The sequence below is a fragment of the Excalfactoria chinensis genome, chromosome 11 (assembly GCF_039878825.1).
Source record: "Excalfactoria chinensis isolate bCotChi1 chromosome 11, bCotChi1.hap2, whole genome shotgun sequence".
NCBI lineage: Eukaryota > Metazoa > Chordata > Aves > Galliformes > Phasianidae > Excalfactoria > Excalfactoria chinensis.
The window spans coordinates 9,615,626-9,635,771 of NC_092835.1; the positions used below are offsets into that span (position 1 = coordinate 9,615,626).

General features: G+C 34.0%; 1 protein-coding gene and 1 long non-coding RNA gene across 6 annotated transcripts in view; one reads left to right on the forward strand and one right to left on the reverse strand.

Moving 5' to 3' along the window:
- DPY19L3 (dpy-19 like C-mannosyltransferase 3) overlaps window positions 1-20,146 on the reverse strand; it is a 29,103-nt gene that overhangs the window by 7,386 nt on the left and 1,571 nt on the right. The window contains exons 2-16 of one of the 5 annotated variants that reach the window (XM_072346181.1): window positions 20,006-20,143; window positions 18,452-18,585; window positions 14,581-14,671; window positions 13,655-13,776; window positions 13,271-13,416; window positions 12,644-12,767; window positions 12,139-12,273; window positions 10,385-10,516; window positions 9,362-9,463; window positions 8,454-8,527; window positions 8,151-8,309; window positions 7,676-7,792; window positions 7,207-7,318; window positions 6,617-6,673; window positions 3,076-3,158 (exon numbers count right to left, since the gene is read on the reverse strand). In XM_072346181.1, the coding sequence (XP_072202282.1) occupies window positions 3,076-3,158; window positions 6,617-6,673; window positions 7,207-7,318; window positions 7,676-7,792; window positions 8,151-8,309; window positions 8,454-8,527; window positions 9,362-9,463; window positions 10,385-10,516; window positions 12,139-12,273; window positions 12,644-12,767; window positions 13,271-13,416; window positions 13,655-13,776; window positions 14,581-14,671; window positions 18,452-18,585; window positions 20,006-20,108 (1,691 nt within the window). In that variant the 5' untranslated portion in view covers window positions 20,109-20,143. Of the gene's footprint in view, window positions 1-3,075; window positions 3,159-6,616; window positions 6,674-7,206; window positions 7,319-7,675; window positions 7,793-8,150; window positions 8,310-8,453; window positions 8,528-9,361; window positions 9,464-10,384; window positions 10,517-12,138; window positions 12,274-12,643; window positions 12,768-13,270; window positions 13,417-13,654; window positions 13,777-14,416; window positions 14,672-18,451; window positions 18,586-20,005; window positions 20,144-20,146 lie in introns of those variants that run through there. The other 4 variants (XM_072346177.1, XM_072346180.1, XM_072346178.1 and 1 more) reach the window with 4 other exon arrangements.
- LOC140257140 (uncharacterized) lies at window positions 1,914-10,354 on the forward strand. Its single transcript, XR_011904975.1, has 3 exons — window positions 1,914-2,464; window positions 8,896-8,963; window positions 10,054-10,354. It is a non-coding gene; the product is annotated as an uncharacterized lncRNA (long non-coding RNA).

Genomic DNA, 20,146 nt, shown 5'->3' on the forward strand with positions numbered 1-20,146 from the left:
TTACAGGTCAAACTGATTTACATTATATAATTTAAATGTCATTCCAAGCAGACCCGATGGCATTTTGAACAAATAATCTAATTTATTTTTGAAGCTCTAAGCTTTCAACAAGTTAATTACAGCTGAACTGATGGGTAAACTAAGCACTATAGGAAAACGTGTGAAGCTTTCCTTTGCCTAAGTTTGAGAATTTAGAGAATTATGTAAATACTAAACATAAAAAATGAAGCTTCTTTACAGGAATTACAGGGTCTGTGCTTAACTTGCGCAGATTCTAAAAGTGGTAGTAATTCTTTCTCTTACTAAGCTGCCAAGGAATTATTGCAGCTTTGTTTTAGGGAAGTCCTGCTGAAATGGCAAATGTTGCAATTAGAGGTTTTATTATTAGAAAGAAAATAGTTATTTCTGTCAAATGTCCTCTGGAGTTGACTCTGTAGTCAGCTTTCAAAGCTAGAAAATCTGATAAAACTGAGATTATTTCCTTTGCTAACACTTGGGTATGTGAATCAACAAAACAAAAGACTTGAAAAGAAGATTCTGAAGAAGTCTCCTTAAGAATGGCACTGCAGATTATTTTTATTCTTTTGTTTTTCCTCTTTTAAATTGCAGAATGGTCTACTGAAATATTACATGTTCAGCTGGAAATGGTAGGCATTAAGGCACACTCAGTGTAGCTATCATGCTTTTCTTTTCCTCCTCTGTTTTGGAAGGACTGAAAATAGCAATAATAGCAAATGCCAACCATGTTAGTTCCTGCCTTCATCTCATGCATGTCTGTTTTGCTCACAGAAAGGAGTGCACATACAATGGTGCGATAAACATTGCTCTCAGGCACTACCAAGTTCATGCCTGAGTTTTATGGGCAAATCAGAGACAAAGGATAACCCAAGAATTTCAGGAAAGAAGCGTAATATTGCTTTTATAGTCTAGAACGTGTATTGATTTCATCATGAATACCCTTGAGAATCAGGCACGTATGTAAGTAAGACTGAAAAGATAAAATTGATAGCTGGCTTGAAATTAAAATTTATTCAGTAATTTGTATTAATGGCTAAAAGTAACGTATTACATTTTTTGTAGCTTTAGCTGCATTTTGGAAACCTGTGGGGTCTCCAGTGAAATAAAATTCACCTGCTTCTTCCCCACACTTGAGTCAAACCCATTTGATGTACTTAAGCTCTGGCAAATCTCAGTCTCCGTTTACTTTTCCAGTGTTTGGCTGTTTGAGATTCTTTATGAAAGAGAACCCCCAATGCTGATATTCCTGTTGTTCCTGTTGTCTTAGGGCTCAAGTCCAAAACTAATAATTTTAATATACACCTCCCATCTGGGAACAAAGCTGTGTACTATCCCTGAGTTATTGGTAGGAAAATAAAGGAGAACCTGGGATATACAAGCTTATGTCAAAAATTGTGCTGTAGAGTGGATGCAATCTGATACAGTCTATGGTTTATATATTTAAAATATTGTTTATCTCTTGAAAATGCTATGGTAGTGTTAGTAGGGGGGAGAGTTAATGATTCATCTGCAGATACTTTGTTGTGGACAGACTAATAGTTTGCAATGATTCAGGCTGTATCTTTGGACAAGTTAATGTGCATTTTGATCTAAGCAGATAGAAGGACTTTCTTATTGTGTGGAGTCTGCAACAGAGTTAATTCATTGCTACACGTAACAAATTAGAGCTCCTTATGCTGAATTTTAGTAATGAATGATGAGTTTCTGACACCAATCTTGACAGATCATTAACTGTAGCAGAATTATCAAGCTCTAGATCATAAAATACTTCTTTTTTTTAACACAACAAAACTTAAGAAAATAACTCCTACTTTAAGAAACTTACCATAAATATTTGTCTTGTATTAACTGAATGCCTGAAGATTCTAAATGATGGAAAAAGCATGGCCTGCTTTCAAAATAAGTCAGTGAAAGTTTGTAATACATTCCACTTCTAAGTTACTCCTTCCGTGTTATAGATAAAGAAATACAATGTTATGGAGTGCAATAAATATGCTACTATGGCAAAATGGACTGGGTGAATGGTTTCACTCCAGTTCACTGCATATGAAAACACAACAGAAGGCTCCAAGGAAATACTTCAAATAGGTCAGTATTCTATGTAATAAACTCAAATGTACTTTCCAGAATATTCTCTGCTGTTTAAAACAAAACAAAAAAAAAACTGGCTTTGAAAAACATCTTTGCTAAAGGTTAAAAATATATGTATATGATTAAATGTTCCAAAGAAATACAAACTCTAGGAATATCTGTCTTCAAAGCTTAACCTGAAAGATCTTAGTGATGAGCTGTATGTTAATAGAATGCATCTCTTAAATTCACAGTACTCCAGAGAACATCCTTTTTGGCATTTCTTCTCAGGATCTTCTATATGCTGTGCTCCAAACTGTTCCCATGAATAAAACACCCACTTTCCTGTGCTCTGTGAGAAAGCGGACGTGATGAGGTGGGTATGAAATAACTCTCACACTCCTGCAAGAGATGTTCCACCTATTTTTAGCCTTGTCAAATACAAATAATTTGTTTACAGTTTGGAGCATATGCTGGGACTAATTCTAGTAAGCATAAATATTTCCAAGTTCAAGAAGCAGACTGTGGGTACAGATTTTCCAGCTGTACAACTTCAATCCCAGCTTTTTAAAATTATAAAGCAGGGGGTAAAATCTAAAAGAAAATCTTTTGAATGCAAAGAACTACTAATGTAAAGAGGTAGACATTATATGATGGAAGAAACTTGACGCTTCCAAACTGACCTCCTTCAGCTGGGAAAACTGTGTGTTTATGGGAGCAAATGGAGTCAACTGGTTCCCAGCCATGCATGCAATGCAATAGCATGATACTGAACCAGAGGAGAACAGGCTGTGAGGGACTCTGCGTAAAGCTCTTCTCCACAGCCATTAATATGGTAACCTCTAGATACCCCTTTCATCCGTAACTATCTCCATGGGTCACCAGAGTTCACTGATAACCTGTGATAAACAGAACAGAGGACTATAACTAAGAACATTAGATTTACATAAATAGCATTTAACTTAAATAGAGAAAAAATCCTCTTACTTAATCCAGTTCATCAGCTCCACGGTGTCTGGGTCATAGAATTCTCTGAGCTCTAACAGTTCATCCATTATTCCTGGCCAGAACTGCAATTAAAAGAAACAAACTGAAGACAGAATGAAAAAACAAACAAACAAAAAAACAAATTCTGGATGCTCTGAAATAGATATTAATTCCTCTCAGATGGTAATCAGTCTTGTCCAGCTCATTGATTACAAGACTCAAGGTCTACTCTTCTTAGGAAAGATATGTGACTGTCATTATAATATCAAATTTGGGAGTTACAGATCTGCAGCTCCTGCTAGATGACCAAAAGGATTGTAATGGCTTGTTGTGGTGACCTTGAGGAGAAAAGTAACTTTGTTTTACAGATTCTGATCTCACTGAAGGTTTGCAGTACTCTACTAGTTTAAGATCAGTTTATTTCTTAATACCTGTGGGAAACTAAAAGTTGCCACCAAATGTGATTGTTGTGCATGGTATCTGCTTAATAAAGAAGCCACTTCAGTTCTCTGGATGAATGGTAATATTTTAAGTTTTTCCCAGCCAGAGCAAGCTTTAAGAAAAGCAATAAGATAAAAATAGCTCAATGTGTAACAGCCAAGCCATCAAATAACACCAGTAACTACAGGAGAATGAAAGGCATCAGAATTTAATACTTAGTTTAGAAAGGCAACTTAAAACTAAATGAACAAAACCAGCCAGGACATTATGAGAAATCAAAATCAGTAGGTGTGTTGTGGGTGCCTGTAATGGCATTTCAGCAGTATGAACTAAGAGACCACTGGAGGAAAAAAGGAAAAGTATGAGTGAATAGTGAATAGATTGTCTGGGGAAAACATTTCAAAATTTAAAGGTGTATGTAAATCAAAGTTGGAGGAAGGACACAAGAATCACTGAAAGTGATTTTCAAAAGCTGACCAAAAATAACACCACACTAATAGAATGAATTTATATTTAAAAGATTTCTTGTTGCTTAAGATAGAAGATATTCAAGGGCAAAAGGGATCAATTAAGAAAGATGATGATGCTAATGACTGATTTTGTTGTTGTGGTTTTTTTTTTTTTTTTTATCTATCTTTACAATAGAAGCTTTAACAGGTGATACACATCCCAAACCTGCTTTCTTTAGATAATAAGAATTGCTGGATTGCAAAGCGAAATGTCACCAGAAAAAGTATAAAAAAAACCTCCCAATGACTTAAAAAGCCACAAATCATCCAATTTATACCATTTTCATCCTGGAACTCAGGACAAATCTGGAACTGAAGCTGCTGAGCTACTTGGCAAAAATGCATTCTTTGACTAGAAGTGTAATTATGTAGAAGGACTGGGATGCAGGAGATATAATTGGCCCAATTGAGACACTTAGTAGCATAACTCTTTACTTGATACATTTGTTAAATACTGACTGGTAGACTGAGAAACATCTAATAGATGGTCGAGGCAGAAATCATGGCTTTCCTTGTGTATATTGTAGTATTGTAACAGTGTATTTCTGCTCTTCAGAAGATCTCCCATGGGATTAATAGGTCAATTAAGCAGTTGTGAAATGAGGGAAGACAAATTCTTCTCTTCACTGCTGAGCAAGCCCAGGAAGCCAAACATTTTGGGGAGCTTGGAATATCACTTGCCTGGAGTCCTTTCTGACTGGAGGCTGAAGGATATTGACTCTGTTTCAGTTCTATGGATTATCTTGCAAACCTGCTCTGTGAAAATCTGGTGTCCCTGCGTGATCTACTGAATGCTGGGACAGCTAAAGAATTCACAGAAATAACACTTTCAGTTTATCTGAAAGAAGTTGTTCGTACCATAGTAATGAAGAAAACCCATTTAAATAGAAATACAGATGTTTTGTAGGTCTCAAGACTTCATGAAATCTGAACAGCTAGCATTTTAGCTGCATCTGTATCTGAATAAAGTAATGATCAAGTGATGTATTTGGGACCCTAGTAACCACAAGCCTCAAAAGAGGCTTTCATTAGCTTATTTAGGATTAGGCTAATAATCCCATAATGCTCCTATTTTGAGGAACAGCACTAAAGCATGGTTCTTCTGACAAATGTATCCAAAACAGGTTATAGAATGCAAATTTGTATTCACTACTAGTTCAAAATAGCTAATTTTGATTGTTAGTTAAACATATGCAAGATGTTCATGCAATCTGAGCAGTCATTTTTGTAAAAATGGGTGAATTCTTATCTGGAAAGTAGAAAGAAATAAGTCCCTTGTCTAAAGCTGCTTGCTCTGCCAGTTTTGTTGTAAGGCTTCTAGAGGGAGAATATGTAAAAGGTGTCTCAAAGAACTGATTGGTAGTTTCTGGAACTTCCTCTGAAAGAAATTTTTATTCCAGTCATTGAGGGGGAATCTGGTGACAGGTTTTATCTGTCTGTCAGGTAGACTTCCTGAAAGCTCACCAACTCCTACTGCTTTGCAAAGTAAACATACATAGAGATCCACTGCTCTTGTAGCTGTATTGGTAAGAACTGACTTCTGAAAGCCCAAGAAAAAGTACCAGGCTGACGAATTTCATTATTCCCACTGAGCACTTTGAATGGTGGTATTTTTAATGTCAGTAAAATTTATGTCCTATATCTAGGAAAAAAAACAAACATAAAAATAAGACTGATCTAAAGCATATGAAAATCAGTGATTTCTGTTGACTTCAGAATTGAATCTGATGGGATTCAGGAACTTTGTATCTACTCATAGGAATGCATTTCTTCTCATTCTTTATCTGATCTGTCATATTAGACCATCAATTAGAATGTTATGCTCGTAGCATCATCTGTATCAAAACAAATGGCATTATTTCAATCATTTTCTTAGATGGTAGTAAAGGTAAATGACTTCCCCAAGTAGCTTCCAAATGGAAAAAAAATGTCTAAGTTGATCACTTGTAGAATATATCAGTGTAACTTCACAAAACAAACTGTTGCACAGTTTAGTTCTCCAACAAAGTACCTTCTGATTTTTGTATTTATTTTTTCTTTGTAAATGCAGGGGAAAAAGGAATGTATGCCCCTTAGTTTAATGATATAGCTCTCCCTACTGCGACAGACTAATAAACTTGTACACATTATAATTTTAGCCCATTATTTATGCTTTTTGTATTCTGCATTTTAAAATGATGAGGCAGTGCAGTATATTTTGCTGTGAATGTTTTGATTATTTCTGCTCTTATAGTAAATCAGTGCGCAATTGAACAATCTGCATGTAATCTGCATTTTTTATAGAACTTAGGTAAAATCAGAACAGACAGCTCACATTTCCATAACGCTATGCATATAAATAATATTTGGTAACTTAAATGTATAATTAGACAAACCCATTTTTTTCTATGAACAACTACTTTAGATCAAATGAGTCCAAGTTACCCTTCCCATATTTTTGTGCATATGAAATTGTATTTACATGTTAAGTAGGTCTATCATGATTTTGAAAAGTTAGCAATAAATTTCTATGCAGTTATGCATAAATATCTTTCTAGAAAACTCCATTCAGCTAAAAAAAAATGCCAAAACATTGAGTGAAAAATACTTACCTTGTATAAAATGTATAGTAATGTAATTATTGGTATCAAATATTTAATCACTTGTGTCTAAGAAAAAACACACACACAAAAAAGGTTATTCTTACAATATGTTTATGCAATTACTTAATAATTAACATATTGATCTGACACACTTATAATGAGCTGGAATTTACACATTTTGAATTTTAAGGTCACAATCCTATTTTGATTTTGTTTTAAAGTGAAACCCTTCTTGAACACCCATGATAAAATGATGGATTTTTAACTATAAATTTAATCTGCTTTCTACAAAAATACCATGTTTTTCACTTTAATAGATTGTAAAGTTCTTTTTGGACTGCTGATGATTTCTTACTATGGTGGCTAAGATGTAACGCTGTCATTATTTTTCATAGCTATATCAATATTGCCATCTAGAGTATTAAAATGGAATTGTTCAATATATAAAAACAAATATACTTAAATTAATACGAACATGCTTCTGAAAAAATTTGTTTGAAAGGACAAACAAAATTCATTTCATTTTTAAAGTTCTGAGTCTTGTCTGGTGTAGCAAAAAAAAACCTAGCTTTATGAAATGCAGTAAGCGTAGTGCTAACCCGCCGTGATGTGTAGAGACGAACACATTTCAAGATAAGTCGCCACACTTCGGTACTACACAGGCCAAAAGATGCAAATACGCACATGTGGGATGTCCAGAGGTACTTCATTCTGAAATAATACAGACAAGTTTTTGCCTTTTCACTTTTTTGCCAAGCTGTATTGATGAGGGAATTTATGTCAGAGAAATTCTGAACAGTTTTCTTGCACTTTCACGACTCTACAATAATTGAATGAAAAATAAACATCACTCTTTGCTGTGTGCTCTTGAGAACGTATCTGCTCCCAAAATTCCAAACAATATTTTTGTCAGGGCTTGGGGAAATTGGGCTTTAGCCAAGAAGGAATTACAGATCTGGGAGAGAAAGAAGGTTCATGGCCCTATCAGTTTGTGGTCAACATTTTTTACACTTTCATTAAGATGTGTTGTCTACAAAAACATTTAGTAGATTAATAATTAGAAGGTACCTCATTGTGCTTAAAGCCAGACATCCGAAAAGAATGGTGTGAATTAAGTTGTAAGCAGCATCAGGCTTCAGTGATATTGTGCATTCTTCCATTTTTTCGAGGGCTTGATTTGAACAGCTGATTAAGCACAACAAGCAGTAAGTGTTAATAAAAGCATCTAATCCTTCTGAAGTTAAAGGGCAAGACTGCTTTTATGAGTCCATAGCCTTATATTACAGTTGATATAAGTAAGCCTTCTAGCACCAGCTTGATACAGCATTAAGTATTTATTTTCACATATGCTGTTCTAGAAGTGATTATTTCTAAACTGTAATTGTTTACAGAAAATCATGCTTGAACTTGTTGGTCTAATGCAGTCACTTCCCATGTCTGCTGAAGATAAAACTGATTAAAAAAAACAAAACAACAATGACTAAAAGCTAAAGCAAAAGTGACAAAACATAACAAACTGAATTATTTTTGAAATGTATTTTACCTGAGGTTCCGAAGAGCAACAATGACAGCTGTTACGGTCATAGGGAAGAGAACGAATATGTAGACATAAAAAAGTAATGTATCAGAGAGTCTTGAAAAAGTATTTAATGGCAATAAACCAAAAGCTTCTTCACAAAGATAGAGGCTAGCATCGAAATCTCTAAAGAAAAAAGAATAATACTCATCATCAAGTATGTCATAATTTGAAATAAATAATCAGTTTTGTTTTTTTTCTCAAGCAATCATAAAGCCACAATGGTGCAGCTGTTGAACAACAAAAAGTAGAATTGCAGTTAAATCATACCTTGTTGCTCCAAACCCAAATTTTGCTTTGAGGAATTTGAATATATGTTCATCTGACTCAAGGTTAAGAATTTTCTATGGAGGGGGGGAAAAAATAAAAGAGCAATTATATTGTAAGTATCAAAAAAAAAACCAAAGTAAGTAAGTTTTCTTAACCTTTTAAATTAAACTATGAATAAACACAGGCTTACAAAGATAGGATGTTTTGCAATCAAATATGTACTCATTTTGTAATGCAGTGCTGTGGCCCCAAGAGCAAATTATTTACATTTTAAAGTGTACTATTTTTTTCTTGTTTACAGATAAAAATTACCAATGATGAGTTGGCTTTAGCTATACTTTTTTTTTTTTTTTTTTTTTTTTTTACTTCAGTGACTTATTACATCTTATTGTGATATTTTTATACACCTTGTGTACTAAGTTTTAACCTTTGCGTTATACAGTTTCTTGAAGAAATGGAGTTACTGTCTTCACTATTGTGTAGATCTCTATGCACAAGAAGCAAGTAAAGGTATTGTATTGTCTGCATCATTTTTATCGCATGTATTCAATTCAGCTGCATTAACTGAAGAGTCAGTCATTGAAACTTTGCAAATGCTGAGCAGTATCATAATGTAGTGTAAAACTAGTTTATTCATAACTTGAAGCCACCAATAAGTTGAGCTTCTACTTATAAATATGTATTTGAATATGTGGTGTTAATTTACATTAACGATTTTAAGACTATGTTTTAAAATCATACAAAAAAAATTAGCAAAACAGTCTTTAATTTCTGAATCCTATTCTGAAATGCAGTGAAATCTCATGGAAACTTTTATTTAAAGATATTATTGTATGTGACCTCTTAACACGTACCTTTCAACGTATTACATTTTTTAACACTTCTATATTAAAAAATAATTTGCTTACCTTGATAAATTTATTTACTAGAAGAGTCAAGCTTGACACTAATAGTGCATGGAGGATAAGTTTTCCAAGCCTGTTAAGCAAGCTGCCCTTTTTTAGGTTTTTCTAGAAAGAAGAAAATATTGAAGTACAAAACCAACAAAGACTATCTGAAATCAGTTATGTGTTTAGGCCTTAAGTCAGGATGAGATTTGCATTAGGCCCACAGAAGCAAAAGTTCAGACATACAAATATCTAAAATAAATATATACTTATTTCCTAAAACTGAAGGGACAGTATCATAAAAACTCTTCAGCATATCATTGCACAGTTCTGTAACTAGCCAAATGCATATCTTTTCAAGTATCTATTCATTAGGCTTTCCACCTAAATGTGGCAAAGTGACAACAAATGTCAGTTGATACGATTTTGACCAATTCAGATCTCCAGATATGAGAACTGTTCTACTCATAGACAATTTGGAGTAGGTGCAGACTCATCTTAAGAAATAAAATCACAGTTCTGATTTTAGAAGGTTGCATAAGTGAGAGACAGCAGGGAAAGCTCTGTAGGTTTATATATTCTGGTTATAGGCTGTCAGCTGTTCCACTATCGGGGTATGGGGGGAAGAGGAAAAAACAGAGGAAAAATCCTAATCTTTGAAGGAAAAAACACATTTCAGTAAACTGAATTTAACATGTATCTATTTCTCATAGAATATTTTGCTTGAGGCAGATCTCTACATCCAAGACAAAAACTGCTGAAACAGGTGTGAAGTCCATTGATGCAGATTTTTTGTGGGATTCAAATGGCAGCTTGCACAATTTTAAGTGTTAATAGCAATCAGAGAATTATGGTATTTGGTGTGCTCAGTTGCAGTTAGTGTAATTGAATTCATTATTTGATCATGCAATGTTTTTGTTCTTTTATTCTAAAGTAATTTTTCAAATTAGTACTAGAAATCTAAGATTATAATGAATATAAATTACTCATATATATATATGTCACACTGTTTATATGTTATTTCAAACATATTTCAATACATACCTGGATTGTTTTTGCTATCAAGATAGAAGCATTAAAGCTTACAAGTAATGATCCAAGTATCATTGAGTTAAAGAACTGTAGGGCGCAGACTAGCAGTAATCCAGAAATTTGGATGATATAGAGCCATGTAACCTGTAAAAATGAGACTTCTATGACTGCAAAACTTTACAGGAAGCTGCTTTTCTTTTAATGTGTTTTATAATTTACTTCAACATTAGTTATTTTTACAAAACAATTTTCTTGCACAAAATCATCACACAGCCATCACTAGATTTTCTTCTATATTTATATCCTGAAGTAGTTAATATTTTATACTTTTCCTGGGATACCTGGTGTTATAATAAATTGGACAAGTTAAATACTTGCAAAGTGAGAGAAATATTAATTAGTTCGGATTTGGGAAATGTTCTCTATTTTCCTTAGTCACAAAAGTATACCTGTAGCCTCTAATGTATTTTTATGACTAAAGATTTAAAGCTTAGTGGAGTACAACATTAAAATATTATTATTAAATATTTTAATTAAATTAAATTTAAATATTAATATTAAAATATTATCTAATCTGTGTGACTTCCTTTTGTCTTTTCAAACCATTATGTCCATTCACTTGGATGCAAACACTAAAAAAACAGCTGAATTTCTGATAAATTGGGACCAAAACATAAATTTTACTTTACAGACAGTGAACTTCAGTCTTGTGTTACTGTGGTCATCAAATTAATTGTAAAATGTCAATTAAGCAGCACTTTTGGAAAATTAATATGAAATAACAGTGGTGTGGTATATCCGTTATAGACCAGGATTAAGCTGTTAATTTGCCAACGTATAATTAGTAGCTAATTAGTCGAACTAATTGTTAACTTCAGCTTACATGTACAAATTTATTGAACTATTTTCATTATCTCTTAAATAAACCACATTATTGTGATATGTAGTCACCATACTAACATTTGGTTATGTTAATACAATCACTAATATTCAAATCAGCATCACGTCTTAAATGAAATTAACCTGAATTACTCTTCATTCTATCATAATTTTGTTAAATTTAAGTGGGAAGCTTTTTCAAATTGTGTACTAATTGCAAAGGCTAAAATCTCAGCAGAATTGTATACTGGCACTGAATTCGAAGACAATGGTTTCATCTTCTATAGTGTACTTGTTTCCTAACATCTTCCTAGTGATATTTGCTTTACTTTTGGCTCATTCTGTTTCTGGTGGATTTCAGTGTTATTTTCTGCTGGACAATAGTGTATGATAGATGAATTCTGCTTCTCCTGGGCAGTCCTGTCTGACTTTGTTTTAGTGGTGCAGTGCCTCTACCTGGCTTTCAAACATCGATGTACAGAAGTAAAATTCATAAACTCTTATAACTTTATCTCAAAGATTTTTATTTATTTTTTTCCTGGCCATTTCCATAAGACATACTCAAGCTGTGGTATTAAATAAATGTTAAGATGGTGTTTAAAAGCAGTTCCCTTAGTACTGCCAAACTATAGCAACATCTTAATAAAATTAGATGAAAGTTTAGCAACATAAGTTAACTACATGAAGTGAAAATCAGCTGGGAAAAAACAAGCATACAGGAATGATGTATATTTTGATTATTCACTTTTTCACCTAAAATATACGAGCTATGATTATTCAAAAGCAGAAGGGCATGCAGGCCTTACACCAGTTACTGTAATACTTCAGAACTGTTAGCTTTATTGTAGAAAAGAGAAAAGTCTGCTTATTTCCAAACATGATCTTACCTTTGCTGTTGGAAGTATGTCAAAGCAGTCCAGTATGAATAATGCCAGTGCTTGTATCAGCATCATAAACTGATTAAATTGCCAAGTCAAGCTAAATAGGAAGGTTGCTACAAATACAGCCAGAAGCGTCAATCTCTAGGAGGGTGGAAAGAAGTTTATGTAACATTTAATTTCTTTATCAAATTATTTAATTTGGTTTTAAATCCACTTTTAAAACGTGAATACATGCTCTCTAACTGCAGTAACTACTTGCATGACTATCTTTAGAATTTCAACTACTTGTATTTATGCAAAGTATGTGTACATAATATATACAAAAGCATAACTTATATATGTGTGTGTATATATATATATATAGTGTGTGTGTGTATATACATATATATTAACACAGACATATATATTTAACTCCAGTGCTAGAAATGCTTTTAAAGTGATTTTTCCCAAGTTTTACAGGAGCATTTCTGTTGATTAGTTTTACTGTGTCGTACTTATAAGAAATACTCACTTCTTGAGCTGGCTGCAGATGACTTCTGAACAGGTATGTGATGGCTGCTATCTGAACTGCAAAGAATGGCAGGGCCCAGTTTTCTCTCAAGGGAATGGTGAATTCTACTCTTGTAGTGTCTATTCTGTAAAAAACAGTTTCATAAATTTAAAGCAAACGTAGCACCAACTTTGGTGACAGAGAAGTTGCAATGATGGGCATGTTTTGTGGTGTTTTAGATATGCAGGCTAGTTGCTCTAGTTCCTTAGACATTCTTGGCTCTGAAAAATTATGAAGACTCTGCAGATCCACAGATTGTTTCTGTGACTCAAGTGTTGTACTTAAACTTATTGTTAAATAATTTATAGTATGTATTAAATCTTACAGATAAAGTGCTGCCTGGTTAACTTAGAAATAAACAAAGCAGCCCCAAATTGCAGCATGTGGAGTTTAAGTCACAAGTAATTCTACTTTGCCTTTTGGTTTCTGTAAAAGCAAGTATCATCCACTTTTTCCATTTTTTGGCTAATCTGGAGAGAAACTTTCTAGTTTCACTTTTCCTCTAATTGATAATGCGTCTAAAGGTTTAATGCCCTATCGTTGACATGAGGTGAAATTTTAGAAATCTGAATGTTGACTCTCACCTACCTGTTGGTAATATACCAGCAAGCTGCCAACAACCCTGAAAGCCACGTTCCACTAAGAAGCCAGCTTGTTACATACAGAGCAATGACATAAACTGCCTGAAGTCCAAACAAAGTGTAGATATAAAAATAAACAGGCTCTAGGTATTGCTGTAAAACACAAGAACACTGATGTTGACATCAAACACTTGGGGAGGGGATTATACTTAATATGAATTAGATTTTGCTTTAATAAATCAAAAAGTCATTAGAAATGTTTCTAATTGGAGGAAAAAAAAAAAAAAAGAAAAAGAAAAAAAGAAAAAGAAACAACTGAAAAGGAGAGCTATGATTCACTGGACAATCTTCATAATGCACTTACAGTCTAAAGCCATAAATAAATGCCTACCTGAATTGGAAGAATCCTATACAGAATGCTGAGAAACACCTCCTGGTAAACATTCATTCTTTCAAGTATGTTAATTGTCCTCACAGATTCAGTTTTATTGTCATATACTAAACCATGTAAACCTTAATGATAAAGAGAAATTGAAATAGGAGATTGTCATTTTTCCCCCTCCATCTTCATTTGAACAGTGAATAATTTTTTCAAAGGTATTTTAGGATCTTGCACCAAAACCTGTAAATGTTGAGCCAAGGATTCAGATCACACTGCCTCTAAATCACTATGACCATCTGAGGTCTTGGATTTCCCTGCTTAGAATATGACTCAGTGTTAATTCAAGTACTATGTATTTAGTAATGTTTAAAACATTGATTTCTGCACTTAGATTCTGATTTGTACTGGTTTGTACAAAACCATTCTTGTCACTACATTGAACACATGCAATGTTAAGCAAAATTGTGAGGGAGCAACAGTTAAGTATCTAGAAAATATGGCAGTCACAGTAAGCCCCACTATATTGCATTTGGTTTGCTTTTAAAAGTTGCTCATTGTGTCACTTACTGTGTATTGGTGTACAGTGTAAAATTACCCCTTCCCACAAATACCCCATAATGTAAATTAAATAACAGCACACAAAAAATAATGAGAGTAATGTACTGAATAAAGCAGCAAGGCCAAAAGCTGAACAGATATGAAAGTTGTCTCTCAAGGTGAAGGTGTGGCACAGAAACCAATGGACCACTGTGAAATAGATCATTTCCATACCTTAGTGGCTCCCTGGTAGATAAACAGAACAAATCTGTTTCCAGTACAGTCATTACACCATCTCTCAAACCTAAGGCATTCCTTGTCCTCAACCATATTTGAAAAAATGTTAAGAACAGTCTGCTGGCAACATGAAGTAAAACTTACTTCACAGTTTACAATACCTTGCTGGATGGAAGCAGCCTGAATCATCTGTTTGTAGTAGGAATAATAAAGTCCACATTCTGTTCGGAATGAAATTTCTCTTTCAACTTCCTGTAAGTAAAAGTTCAATAGTAAATTCAATCTCTATTTGCTTTTCACATTTGCATGAAGCATCCAGTTTAAAACTGCATGTGTGTGCTCCATGCAATTTAATGTTTGGTTTTTTTTTCCAGATGTGGATATTCTGTAGTGTTCTATGGCTTTGCCACCATAAGGCTTGATGGAGTCAGCGTGCTATGCTTGGGACTACAACATAATCCCAACTCTGGGATCTCAGCTGGCAGGGTATGCGGCTGCCCACTTGCTAAATTCTGTTTCTTGTTGGAAGCCAGCTGTTTGTTACTCTCATATTTTTATACTGAAATTTTGGGTAAAAGGAAAACTGACTAATTACTTGTTTTTATGCATTGGTGGACTAATTTTTAAATCTAAAATGTTTAAATCATCCAAGTTATGTGCACCTCAAACTCTGACTTAATTGGCTGACATTGCAGCAGGTGGGGTCAAGTGAGGCATGAAAGCTCTCCTAGATAAAACAGAACAAGATCTCTTTTTTGTTTTCTCTTGTTAATTTATCAGTTATGAAGACCTGATGAAATTTAACAAATTCAGAAGCTTGGGTGACCACGTTTAACCAAGATAAGACTGCATGAGCAGCTAATTTGATGAGAAATAATAGGCATCTTTTAGAAAATTATTAGCAGGTATCATTTTAGTAGTTTATTGAAAAGAATTCCTCCAGTTATCTCTGATAAGCAGTCGATTAGAAATGGTTGATATCCAGATTTGAAAATCCAATGAGATTCCCATATGTGGTGTAAGAAAGACATATATTAAGAGCTTTGGTTGAGATTTCAGAAGGTAATCTCATTAATTCAGCTTTCTTTATAATGATAATAGAATGATACTGTTTTCTAGTATTTTTATGAATGCCGTTCTGGTTAAAACAACCTTGAATAGAATCCTAAGACCTTTACCTTTCCTACATGGTCCCATCTCTTCTGCTGGCACAGAATTCATAGTATTTCATAGTTAAAATAAAGCTAGACAGAAAATCCACTACTTCCACTACTGCCCAGTACAGAATCTTATCCCAAAATGCATGTTTTATTGAAGTTAACTTCACAAAATAAATCAGTATTAGTTCTGGTCTGAGAAAAATCAACAGATAAAAATGCGTCTGATTCAAAACAAGTCCACAATTAAAGTTTCCAGCTGCTCTGCAGCATACAAAATTTTTATGATATCAGCAGAAGAAACCAACATTGGCACTAAATAGTAAAAGTGACATACTTAGCAAAATAAGAGTGCTGGATTTTGAATGATGATTTCAAATTCATCACTACTGAAAAGTTTTCTAATACCAAAAAAGTGTCTGATTTTAAGTCTTAAAATAAATAAATAAATAAAAATGTTAACATTTGGAATTTATTGGGGGGGAGAGTGTAGTCACAGAGGGGAATCTAATTAGCAAAAATGCATTCAAACATGATTAATTTGTAATCCTGGCACCAGCTGCATTCACCCAAATGCTATACTTTATGAGACAAACACTAGTGAGTATTACATCTGTTTCATGCTAAGATAACATCTGTTTTATTCACTCACAAGACTTTTCCAGTTTTACAGCAATTTATACTTTTCCTAGTATTCTATGTCAATGAAAAACACGCAGACTTATGGGTAAGCACTGTAAGAGCATGTGTGCCTTAATGTATGTTCCATTTCTAGGTGCTCAAAAAAGAAGTTACTTACACTTAATTAGGAGGAAAAAAGAAATTTTCTGGGATACATATGGAGTTGCATATAATTCTAATGTATGCAACTGTATTCTAATAATATTAAGCATTCAAAACAAAATACAAAGGACTCTTCGTCTCAAGGGCAGTGCAAAATTCTAGAACTCAGGTTTCCTCAGGCTCCTTAGCCAAGTTATTCAGAACACTGAGCAAGCGGCCAAAGTTTTAGTTGAGGTTTTCTACAAATTAAGAGTACAAGCAAAGCTCTAATTTATTTTCTTTTTTTGACAAAGCCGAAGCACAGTCTGTGTTACTGAAAATATTTTTAGCTGTTCAATTTAGGATCAGAAAGATTTGAAAATTTCCTCGACTTTACAACCCAATGCAGACAGCTGCTAGCAGTGTTTCTGGTTGCAAATCATGCCTTCAGCAAACATATTTAATCCACATACATGGTCTCTTGGCCGGTTAACCTCGCATCCATCTGTTAGGATGGCATGGTTCCACTTGGATCATACTTTCAATTGAGAGTAAACGTACCCAACAACCACTCAGTGTGTACTCCTTTGGAAAGATATTACAAAAGTTTTGGACTGCCATTTCTTTTCTGCTTATGGCTCACATGTTTACTTTGTGAAGTTCTAATTAGCTGGCTACCAGTTTCTCCACTTTTTCTCATCTTTCTTTTATACTCAGAATGTAAAGAGGGAAAATACAAGCACTCAGAGAAGGAATCCCAGTCTTCTTATCCCGCATGTCTGAAAGACTTGAGATTTGTTACTTTTATTCCTGGGATCTTTTAAGTAGCCACGTTATTTAAAGAAAATTGAGTATCAAAAGACTAAGTGCTTACTCAGAAGGGAAGAAGAACAAATGAAAACCATGAAATGGTTTGTGTTATAGTACTCATTTTCAGTGTGGCCTTGGCTCATTCCTGTTTAAGGCTTCTTCAGAGTCTGCATTTGAACAAACAATATGCTAGCTGACAAAGAAGATGATAAAATTCCTCCCCATTCTGTTATTTTCATAGTAGAACATGTTTCCAAAAGACATTGTACTTGAGGTGCACCTTCAATACGTATATCCAGTAATCTAGCTGTAGGCGTCTCAGGGGAGTTGGACTAGATGACCTTTAAAGGTCCCTTCCAACTCAAACAATTCTGTGATTCTATATTCAAAAAAAGGTGTCAGGGGGTACAGAACAGTATTATATGTACAATACAGGAGCAATTGTTTCAGTAAGTACCAGCTATTTTTATTTTCAGTGTGTATGTGTGTCTAGGACAGGAAAAGTGCCTAGGATAAAAAATACTCATATTGCAATACAAGTATTCCAGTTAAATATAGTTGTTCCTTGAATATCATTATACATATGGACCTAAAAAGAAAGTCTACTTATTTTAGGAATCTTCAAAGGAAAATGACTCACCTAATTCTTTTCACTGGTTAAATTTAGATGTGTACAGCTGTATTATTTTCCCATAAAATGATTCTAGGGAGAAAACCAGCCAGAGCTGGATCCTGGCAATGAAAATTCCCCTACACTTAGATGTTAGTTTGACATTGGTTAATGTTTGAAATATGTTCTGAGTTTTGCACATTTAGGATATTCTTCCATAAAATTAGTATTGACTAGTAAGGGACTGCTTAAATTCCATTACAAGATCACAGTGTAATTACAATTAAATAATTGTGTGCCAAGATTTTGCATACTGTTTTATCTCTTTGTGGTGGTGGTAGTTTTGAATTGCTTTGGATATATGAGATGATTATAAAACAACATATAGTAAACTGTTAAACTCTAGATAATGATCAGTTGCTAGAAGAACCATTGCTATTCCTGAGGTAGGAAAGTAATGACAGTTGTCTAGCAATGTATTTAGAAGAAAAGCAGTTGAATGTTATTAACAGAAATGATTGCGGATATAAAAATCTGTGAGGAGGGAGGTACAGCTCCTGATTTTACATACCAAATTAAAAAAAAACAAAAACCCCAAACATTGAAATGTTCCATGCCTCTGAGCAATTGCAAGATCAATAAATGAAATTTCAACTAACACTCTTATTAATGCTCTATGAAAATAAATGTTACCTTAATATTGGAAAACCACAGGTCATTTTCATGCAGTGTAGCAACATAAATGGAAGTAAGAAGTCCAAGAAAGATGGCAACAATTCCACCAACAGTTAGTGAAAGTATATTCCACAGCTTTCCACCTGTATGATCTTGGAAAAGAAATATTTGACTGTGTAACTGCAAAGAACATAATTTGATGTCAATGAATTTTGGAAACTCATCTATACAATGTCTGTGCTAGTATAGTTTACATTTCGTAGGCAGGAGGACACTGGATTTTTAGAGCTCTTTATGGAGATGTGTCTTTCCTATTTCATGCAGGAACTAAGAATACATGCAAAGTGAAATATGGCGTGCCTTAACTGGAAATACATAGTTAGATTTTAAGAACACAAGAACTCTATACAAATAGAGAAAGAACATATCCAATTTGTGAATCTAAATAGAAATGCCCTTCAGGCAGCATTTCTGACTAAGGCTAGACAAAATGACTGTTACATCACAAAGACGTTGAGATCTTCAAACTTCTTAGTATAGCTGCCAGTTTGTTCTGTTTGTTTTGGGGGGCTCAAGAAGTCTCAGTAAGCACTCACAAGGAGACTGAACAGTGGCCAAAGCAGCCTTTGATGACAGCGTCAAGCTTTGAAATGCAGATAATCTCCTTTTCAAATCAGAATGAGATTACAGTCAGAACAAAGGGAAGGAAAGGTTGCATCTCCAGGCAGCTCAAATGTGGTATTAGTGTTGCACTGTAAGCACTGTATACTTAGATTCATTATTGCTATCATTATTATTTTATGTTGATAAAAGACTTAATATGGATTTTAGTGATCTGGAATTCTGTCCCTTAAATGGCTTTCATACTGTGTGCAAGGTCTTACATAAACAGTAGAAAATACACAATTCAATGGAGTTGAAGCCTAAGTGTTCTTGTGTGTAAGCAACTGAGGTAACTTTCATCTACCAAAAATATGTGTACAGGAACACTGAGAATTTAAATCAAAAACTTCCTTAAACTAATAAAACCCAAACAAACAAAACCGAAACCAAAACTCCGATAACTCTGAAGTTACAGTTCCAAAGAACACTGTTAGTACTTCATTATTTAAACAGATCCTCAAATGAAGACACTTAACGTCTCTCTTTAAACTCATCTAGATAGTCTGTTCTTTACAACAAGTGAGAGTTTGCAGTTAAATTAATATTTTATGCGCAATTTGCTTATACTTAAGTACAATTTATCAGAGGTCTCTAATTCTTTTGTTACTGGTGACCTTTATAACTTTGAGAACCTATGACAGCTACATGACGTCTGATTGTGTGTCACTATTACTAAAAAGACAGAATAGTTTTGACTTTACATTTAGATTAGGATCTTTAAATGCAGGTGAGAGTGTTGTGCAGTAGTCTACATACCCTTAGTCTCATCCAATTCATTTTGGTAACAGATTTTCAAGTATGAAAATTTATTTGGTATGTACCTAGTTCTAACCTATGTATCTAGAACAGAAACCTGAAGCTAAATGCTTCTAGAAAGCCATAACGTTACAAGCCAGTTCATTTACCCACCAGACGGAATTTTCCCCTCAGACTTCACGTTCTTCTCCTCTGAAGGTTGATCTTCATCTGCTTCTGGGACTTTTCCACCCTTTCTCTGTCTTATGGTTGTCATGATGACTGTCACTTTATTATTCTTCACTCTGACTCCTA